The sequence below is a fragment of the Triticum aestivum genome, chromosome 4A (genome assembly GCF_018294505.1).
Source record: "Triticum aestivum cultivar Chinese Spring chromosome 4A, IWGSC CS RefSeq v2.1, whole genome shotgun sequence".
NCBI lineage: Eukaryota > Viridiplantae > Streptophyta > Magnoliopsida > Poales > Poaceae > Triticum > Triticum aestivum.
Window position 1 is genome coordinate 571455527 of NC_057803.1, and position 9365 is coordinate 571464891.

Sequence of the window (9365 nt, forward strand, 5' to 3'; positions counted from 1 at the left end):
AACCTAGGGGCACGCGCACGCCCTGTAAACTAAGAAAGAGGTAGTATTAGACATTGGATCCTCTTGTCTCGGTCCCTATTGCGTCTGAAAATAATGACATATGTCTTCATTAACCTTGAGCCCTATGCTGCCAGCTTGTACAAAGAATACGACCTGCTTTCCCCAGGCCATATCAAAATCTCCATATGTAAGGGTTCATTCAGTTTGGAGGGAAGCACCGCGTGGAATTTTTTTTCACGAACTCAGCCCGATAAACGGCCTGACCAACTAGTGATGTTGCCAAAACACTTAGCATCTTCAATCAATGTTTTTTCTCAATGTCAATTTTCGGTTCGCGTGCCACATTTTGTAAAGTGGTGGTCTTCCGAGAGCTATGACGTGAAAGTGGTGGTTTTGTGCATATTAGTAGCGAAATTTGGAAATTTCACATATATCAAAAAATATTTTGGACCTTGACTTTTCAAAATTCAACAAATTTTAGCTTGACCTAATTTAATTTTAGTTTGAACTGGGCTCAAAATTTCAGGGATACAAGTATTTCGGACCCCACAGAAATATGCGATATTTTGAAAATTTCATCAAAATTTCCTTACCTTTTTAACCCTGTCATGACTTTGACAGTTTTGTTTTGCACGGAAGAAAATTTGGATTATATACCTCCAAAATAATTTTTTACCAAGAAGATTAATGTGCCAACATCACTAGCTGTGCATATGCACGATGGATTCGCTGACCATTGCTCCTCAACATCAAATCTACGTCTTAATTTCACCTGATTAGCTACCACGATTGCACAGCAAAAAAAATATCACTCCCTGTTTACTGGTGATGAAGCGAGTCAATGGCATCTTGGAAGCACTTTTGGAAGCTCTGCATGGCAGCTGCCGGCAGAGAGATGCCCAGCTCGATGCCGCCGCGGCCGCTCCGGCCCTCTGCCACGGCCATGGCGCCGGTTCTCGCCACGGACATGATCTCCACCTTGGCCGGCCGCCCGAACCCAAAGTCCACCTCGTACACGCGGAACCTCGGCGACCCGGCCACGGTCCACATGCCGGCCATGGCAGCCTCCCTAAACTTGTCCAACCACAACGCGATCGTCTCGGGTGATCTGATGCCGCGCACCGCTTCCTCGATTGCCGCAGCGACCGCCGTGCACGCGACGAAGAGGCCGCCGGCGCCGGCTTCCACGAGCTTGTCCATTGGCGCGGCGTGCATGGCGCCGCCGACGCAGTTGCCGAGGTACTCGTCCGGGACGGGAGGGTTCATCCGCGCGCGGTGGTCGACGGGGAAGACCAAGTACGTCGGGCGGTCGCCGCCGTTGCTTCCTGCATCCTCTCTGGCTCGCTGGTAGCATGACCACATGAAGCCGAAGGTGGCCACCAGCGAGGAGCATCGCGGCGGCGCCGCGCCTCGCCGCCCCGCCTCGCCGGCTACCACGTCCTTGACACGCTGTATGTCGTCTTTGGACAGTGTGAATGTGGCGAGGAGTTTGTCGTCCAACAGCTTGACGTGCTCCATCTCGTCGGCGGACGGCATGGCTTTGACGAAGACGTCGTAGAGACCCGTTGCGTCCTTTACGAGTGTTCTGTCGATGACAGGAGGTGACGGAGCGACGGCGCCGGTGACGGCCGCCGCCCAGGTGTGCAGGAAGCGCGTGGAGATGGCGCCGTCGCAGGCCGCGTGGTGCACGGCCATGCCGATGGCGAGGCCGCGGTGCAGCACGGTGGCCTGCAGCGCGAGCACCGCGCCCCCCTTGGGAAGAGGCGGCGCGAGCGGCGCGATCTTGCGGACCTCCCTCGGCTTGTCAGCGACGAGGTCGTCGAAGCCCACATCGTCGCGGTACTCGGCGACGGTGAAGGTGACGCCATCGCCCGGCTGGTAGTAGATCTCGTAGCGGTCAGCCGTCCCGGGCGTGAGGCGGAGGCGGCCGGCGAGCGGGTAGTAGGCGCCGAGAGCTTTGGCCAGCGAGGTCTTGAGGTTGGAGAGGATGGCGGGGACGTCGGCGTCGGCGGCGAGGCGGTAGAAGAAGACGCGCTCGACGGGCGGGGAGGTGAGCCAGAGGACGTCGAAGAAGGTGAGCGGGAGGGAGGACTCCGGCGGGGCGGCGCCGGCGCTGGGCGAGGGCGCTACGAGAGTGGTCTCGAGGATGCTGAGAATCGGGGGTGGTGAGACTTGCACTTGCTGCGCTGGCGCCATTGCTGCTACGTATTTGGGAGGAGGATGCACTTGGACTTGGAGATGAAGCAGAGGCAGAGCGGCTTAATAGTAGAAGGCCTGTACTGTATGGCTTGCTTACATCATCTCTGACGGCAACGGGCCAATTCTTCTGGTGGCGCCGAGATTTCTTTTCGAGTTTGCCCGTGGTTACCAAGCGTGCCCGATACGTGTAGCTAGCGAACACGTTCTTGACCTCTTGTGGACAGATCGACGTGCAGCGAAGCTGCTTCGTGAGTGAAAGATATGTGAAAGGATACTGCATGCATGCTTCTAGATGCTGCTTTAAAGGCCTTTTAATATACGAAAAATCTGTAAGAATAAATGACTAGCGTAAAGGATCCTGCATGCTTCTAGATGCTGCTAGAAATCTACTAAGATTTTTTTATATACATTTCTTTTACTCACACGAATCTCAGCGTTTAAATGAAATGGTCCGCAGGATCGGCTCAGAAATTGTTGTATCCCAGTCAGCTGAGAAACATCAGAACCGTATGAAATACACAAGTGAAGAGTCAAACAATACACCCGAAAAAAGTGTAAAACAATACAATTCACAAATAGCCATTGTCTACGTATTCCAATGCAAAAAAAAAAGTGTACGTACTCCATTTATGCTGCAAGGTCGAGGTGGGCGACCGAACCCTAGCCAGCAACTGCCGCTTACCCCTGTCGCAGCTGCCAAGGCACGTCGCCGTCCAAAGTTTGCATGGCGCCGACGGGAGGGGGGTCCTGATCGGGGGGCGTCTTGTTGAGGAGGTGTAGGAGGGCTGCATTGGACCGCAAAGGAGATGAGGGCTGAGGAGGGGCCGGGTTCTTCGTCAGGTGGTGTTCGGCAGTGGTCGGAGGGACCAAACGCGGCAATCTTCAACAGCGGCCTGGCATGGCTAGGTCACAGGGGAAGACTGCGGCCGTGCATAGTCCTGCACGGGAGCGAGCTTGGCCTCAGATTCGGATCTGGTGTGCAGCGGTGTGGGCAATTTGTTTCAGATTTTGTAGGGAGTCTTCGTGTTTCGTGTTTGGTTTGGGAAGGTGAGGCGACCCTCCCCCCCTCCCCAAAGTGTAGGGATAATGTCATCCCAGTCCTATCTCATTTCGTGGATGAGCTTATCATCGGCAGAGGGCGAGTGGAGTTGTGTCTTTGGCGGTGTCGTGGTTCTAAGACTGACAGTAGAGTAGGGGGTGAGAATGTAGAGGCAAGATCCTAGCTATGGAGGAGTTGTACACACAAGTTTTACGAGTTCAGGCCCTTCTCGGAGGAAATAACAGCCCTACGTCTCGGAGCCCTGAGGCGGCCGACTGAATATATGTGTGTGAATTACAGAAAGTGCGAACCCTTGTCCCAAAGGAGGGGGTGGCTTATATAGAGTGCGCCAGGACCCCAGCTCCCCTCCGTTACACAGGGTTCAATGCTCATAAAGGTGGGGGCGTTACTGGTAACGTCTACAATAAAGTGTTATAAATGCCCATAAAGGTATGGTTTAAGTCATGACCGTTGCAGAGTGGAGGGTTTCTCATCTGGTGGTCGAGTGTCTTCAAGGTGGTCGAGTGAGCACATCTTCATGGCCGAGTGGATGATGTTTTCTCTTCGACTGCTTCTGATTCTTTGTAGAGATGTCCTTGGGGAGGGTATGTTGGACAGATCCATGACCCTACCCTAGGTACATAGCTTCATCATTAGCCCCCGAAGGTTTGAGTGGGGAAGGAGTTGGGAACACTTTCGACCCATTCTTTATGCTATGAGTATATCTTGTTCTGGAACAATGAGTTGAGGTGGGGACGTTGATTCCTTTCTCAGACGCCTTGGTCCATTCTTGGTTTTGTCGAGTGAATTTTCACGGTAGGATTCTGAATGACGATGTAGAGGATGTTTGTCTTCAGTTTGACAGGTTGTTCTGCTCTCCGCGGATCTCGCGGGATTCGAATTTTGGGAAGTGTGCCAGACGGACGGAACCAAGGTTATCGGGGCGGATTAGGCAAGTCTCCTCGATCCCCGCGCCACCTTTTTCGCCACGTACTACGCGCGCGACTGTTGCGGGATTTGTTTAGATCGCCTGGGTCCACCAGTCAGTCACTCGGGTGACGACCTTATAAAAGGCCCCGGACCAGGCCTCTGCCTCGTGCGCTCCCATTCTCTCTTCTTCTTCTCCCAATCTCTCCGCCACGCTCGCTTCCGCCCTCGTCGCCGGACCTTTGCTCGAGCTCGACTCATCGCCATGGGGAAGGAGAGGACGGTGGCGCTGGAACGCGCGAAGAAGGCGACAGCGAAGGCGAAGGGCAAGCGGACCAGCCGGGGCGGATCCTCGTCGAGATCTGGCCTGCCGGCGGGCTGGATCCAGGGCGACTGGATCCGCTCGACAATCACCCAGGACGACCTCGACGACCTGGTGGAGGGGGGACTGATCCCCCACAAGTCGGCACGGCTCCCAGGGAACGAAACTGAGCCGCAGCCGAGGGAGGGTGAGTGTGTTCTCCTCGCCACCCACGTAGATAGCGGATTCTCACTACCTCCCCATCCTTTCTTCTGGGGTTTTTTGAACTTCTATGGGGCTCAACTCCACCATTTCACTCCAAACACCATAGTCTATCTGGCCGCTTTCGTGTCGATGTGTGAAAACTTCTTGGGTTGTCGACCGCACTGGGGCCTTTTCAAACACATCTTCACCTGCCGCTCCCAGTCGGTCAAAAAGGCCAAGTCGAGTGACGAGAAGACACAAGTGATCCAGATGTGCAGGGGTCTGGGGATCCAGATGAGGAGCCAGAGTATTTTCCCAGCCATGATTCTTTCCGACTCGGTCCGGGGCTGGCAGTCGACTTGGTTCTACTGCAAGGATCAGCCGACCCCGGGTCAGTCGACTGGACTTCCTCCCTTTTCCTTGGCTCGAGTGGAGAAGCCCGCCCCCTGAAGGTAGTTCCAGAAGAGAAGGCGCGGGTCAAGGTGCTGGTCGAGCGGGTCGTCCAGCTTGTCCGCGACGAGGTGACCGGGATGGACCTGCTGGAGGTCTTTCTCGGTCGACGCATCCAACCTCTTCAGGCGCGTGATCATCCGATGTGGATGTACTCTGGGCTCTAGGATTCCACTCGGATCCACCCGAAGGACGTCAGCGAGGATACCTTGGAGAAGTGGTTGATGGGGATCACCAGCAACAAAGACAACCCTCGGGGGTCTAGGAGGGTGATTCCATTCGACAACTCGCACTAGCCGGAGCAGGTATAATTCTGCCTTATCAAGTATCTTTCCGATTCATCGAGTGATATCTTGTTTATGGTCGATTGAATTTCCTTTGATCGTTGTCCTTTCAGGCCCTCATCGACATGTACTCAATGCCCAACGGAGTGCAGGACCAAGAGGCCGAGGAAGAAGGGAGCGGTGGTGAGAGCGGCGAGGAGCATTCGGATGCCGAGGAAGAAGAGGCGAGCGACGAATCAACTGATGACGAAGAAGTCGACTCGCCTCCTCGCAGGGAGAGGAGATCCAAACACGCTCACGACCCGGTGAGCGCTCCGGACTTGGTGGCCGCGCCGATTGGTCAGTCTTCAAAGCGCCCCAGGACGTCTTCTCCAACGCCGATTGAGAAGGCTCCAAAGCAGTCCAAAGTTGCACCGCCCCCAGCGCCGAAAGCGCCGAAAGCCACCTCCTCCAAACTGCCAAAAGCTTTGCCCAGGATCAAAGTGACCGTTCCTACTATCTCCGGGTAACCATCTGACTGGTCCTTTTCGTCGACTCGATTAACCGGACGTAACCGATTGAATGCGGGTCTTTGCAGTGCCGCTACGTCAGGAACTTCTTCTTTCCAGTATCGGGACGAGGAAATGGAAGATGCGGTAACCTCCAACCCAGGTATCAACTCTTGCGATTTCGTTCTTGATTCTTTGGTCGATTGCGTTCTAGTGGTTCACTTGGGGTCGAATGATCTGCCTTGCAGCTCCACCCAACATCATTGATCTTCCAGATGACGATGAAGATGTGGCTCTTAAGCCCAGGAAGAGCAAGAAGGTCGCAGCTAGCAGGATGGCTCGGCAAGAACCAACTACAACACCTCATGTCCGTCAACCTGAAGACGCGGGCAGGGCCTCCGTGACCTTCGCTGCACCCTTGTTGAGTGGGCATCCCGCACCGTCGACTGCACCTGTGATTCCTTCAGCTGTCCAACTCCACGCCGCAGAGCTCCAAGCCGCCGCACCTGGGTCGACTGCTCACTTTTTCACCAGCTACCCCGTCCCGGACAACCAGTCGGAAGCGGCTGCGGAAGCCATCCGACAGGCTGACATGATGATGGAGCGGGTGAAGACGGTGCATGAGAACAGCCAGGCTGCCTACGACGCCAGTGCTGCCCTTCGGGCCAATGTCCAAGTGAGTAGACTTTTCGACTATTTTTGCTCTGTGAGGAAGTGTCACTCGAAAAAATCTTCTTCTACATAATCTGTTGTTGTTTGCGTCGAATTAGAGCACCCACTGGGTGTTTTGTTGTTTTTGGTAGTTTTGTTCTTGCACTCGGTCTGGGCGAGTGGGATCTGAACCGGTGGGGGCACGCTAAGTGCACCCACTGGGTGTAGTCCCCGAGACCGCGGTCGACTGCTGGCAGTCGACTGGGGTCTGAGTTCTTCTTTACTTTCTTTTGTACTCCTTACACTCGACTCAGGCGGACCGGTCGAGTAGTTTCGTTCGTCCACTCGGTCTGGGCGAGTGGGATCTGAACCGGTGGGGGCACGCCAAGTGCACCCACTGGGTGTAGTCCCCGAGACCGCAGTCGACTGCTGGCAATCGACTGGGGTCTGAGCAGGCTTTTTTTTTGGGCCGGACAGACCGGTCGAGTTGAGTTTTAGTCAGCGGGGGCACGCCAAGTGCACCCGCTGGGTGTAGCCCCTGAGCCCGCAGTCGACTGTGTGTAGTCGGCTGGGGTCTAAGCGAACTTCTTTAGGTTTTATTCACTCGGAAGTAAACAACTTTTTGATCTTATCGACTGATTCGTCTTTTGCCTTCTGCAGAAGTCTTGCACTCTCATTTCTAAGTTTGCTGAACTTGAGGAGAAGTAGAGGCAACTCAACCTCGACTTGGAATTAGCCCAGCAGAATCTGAAGAAAGCTCAAGACGAAGCCGCTGATATGGAAGGTAACTGACGATCGACTGATTTTCAATACATTTCTTTGATGTCTTCTTTGATTCGATTGCTTCTTTTGCAGAGAAAATGAAGTTGGCTCTGGAGAAGAAGGACTCGGACCTCACCGCCGCGCAAAAAGCAGCCCAAGATAAAACTGCTCTCGCAGACCAGAAGCTTGCTTCAATCGGAACGCTGGAAGGAGAGGTGACCAAACTGAAATCTTGTCTTAATGAAGCTAACCGTGAAGTGACCAGTCTGAAGAAGGACAAGATCGCCCTGAATGAAAAGCTGGAGTCTGCGATCCGCAAGAGGAATGACACAGAAGCTTATCTGAGGACTCTTGCCAAGAAGCTTTATCTCATGCTGGAAGGTATTTCTTTTAATCCGACTGTGTTGATGCTTGCGATCGGATCTTGCTCGATTGATTGACTAATTTTTGCTGCAAAATTTTGTCGAGACTTCGACGAGGAAACTGGAAGAGTCGAGACGGGTCTGGACCCTATCGCTTCTCCGGTCTGCGATGAAACTGCGATGAACGTGCTCCAACTGGAGTCCCGTATCGCCAGCGCCATAAGCTACCTCGTGCGCATGAAGGAGGTAGTCTCCCGAATCGACTCATCGCTTTGGCCGGAGGCGATGCTTCAGAACGACCTGGAATCCCTGATGACTCGACTGAACGAAATCCCTGACCGAGTGCAAGAATGGAAGAAATCCTCTGCCCGGTGTGGTGCTGACGTGGCGTTGTCCTTGGTGCGAGTCCATTGCAAGGAAGTTCGTGAAGACAAGCTGGCTACGATCAAAGTCGCTAACACCAAAAAGCACGACTTCCAGTCCTTCATGGAGACTTTCATTGCTGTCGCCGCTCGGATAGCTGATGGGATCGACCTGGACTCATTCGTGGAGCCTGCCAGCCCTCCTCCGGCCGAGTGAACAAACTTATGAAACTTGAATCTGCTTTAAATTTGCCTCGGAATGCCGAGTGATTGCTGTAACCGTTGAACTCCTTCGGGCTTGGTGCCCGAGTACTTTTGATTTGCTGCTTGGAACTTTTAGGATTTATCTGAATTTGGTTTATTTCCGAATGTGCTTGTGTTTGCCTTCGAATGGACTTTGCTCACCGCTCGGAACGCTTCGTTGTACTTGCGGATAGGGATAGAGCGGACGTTGTACTTGTGGCATAGCTCCGAATGAGAAGGTTGCAGTCGACCTGCACCTCGTCATCCTTGCGGATAGGGATGGAGCGGACGTTGTACTTGTGCCGTAGCTCCAAAGGAGAAGGTTGCAGTCGACCTGCACCTCGTCATCCTTGCGGATAGGGATGGAGCGGACGTTGTACTTGTGCCATAGCTCCGAAGGAGAAGGTTGCAGTCGACTTGCACCTCGTCATCCTCGCGGATAGGGATGGAGCGGACATTATACTTGTGCCGCAGCTCCGAAGGAGAAGGTTGCAGTCGACCTGCACCTCATCATCCTTGCGGATAGGGATGGAGCGGACGTTGTACTTGTGCTGCAGCTCCGAAGGAGATGGTTGCAGTCGACCTGCACCTCGTCATCCTTGTGGATAGGGATGGAGTGGATGTTGTACTTGTGACGTAGCTCCGAAGGAGAAGGTTGTAGTCGACCTGTACCTCGTCGTCCTTGCGGATAGGGGTATGTTTCAAACTTAGGCGAATACTGGACTGCAGCTAAGCCCCCGAGTGGAAGGATTGCTCTCCACTCGGTAGGATTTTCTTCAAACTTAGGCGATTACCGGACTGCGGCTAAGTTTCCTAGTGAGAAAACTTAGGCGAGTGCTGGACTGCAGCTAAGCCTCTGAGTGGGAGGGTTGCTCTCCACTCGGTAGGATTTTTTCAAACTTATGCGAGTACCGGACTGCAGCTAAGCCTCCTAGTGAGAGAACTTAGGCGAGTGCTGGACCGCAGTTAAGCCCCCGAGTGGGAGGGTTGCTCTCCACTCGGTAGGATTTTTTTCAAACTTATGTGAGTACCGGACTGTAGCTAAGCCTCCTAGTGAGAGAACTTAGGCGAGTGATGGTCCGTAGCTAAGCCC

General features: G+C 53.9%; 1 protein-coding gene across 1 annotated transcript; it reads right to left on the minus strand.

Moving 5' to 3' along the window:
- Positions 1-626: 626 nt before the first annotated feature.
- LOC123087042 (anthocyanidin 3-O-glucoside 6''-O-acyltransferase) lies at positions 627-2251 on the minus strand. Its single transcript, XM_044508943.1, has one exon. The coding sequence runs from the start codon at positions 2194-2196 to the stop codon at positions 820-822; it is 1377 nt and encodes a 458-aa protein (XP_044364878.1). The 5' UTR covers positions 2197-2251; the 3' UTR covers positions 627-819.
- Between the last annotated feature and the right edge of the window lie 7114 nt (positions 2252-9365).

Bases quoted from the DNA above. Each gene is read 5' to 3' on its own strand.
- LOC123087042 (XM_044508943.1), bottom strand. From the start codon at position 2,196: ATGGCGCCAGCGCAGCAAGTGCAAGTCTCACCACCCCCGATTCTCAGC.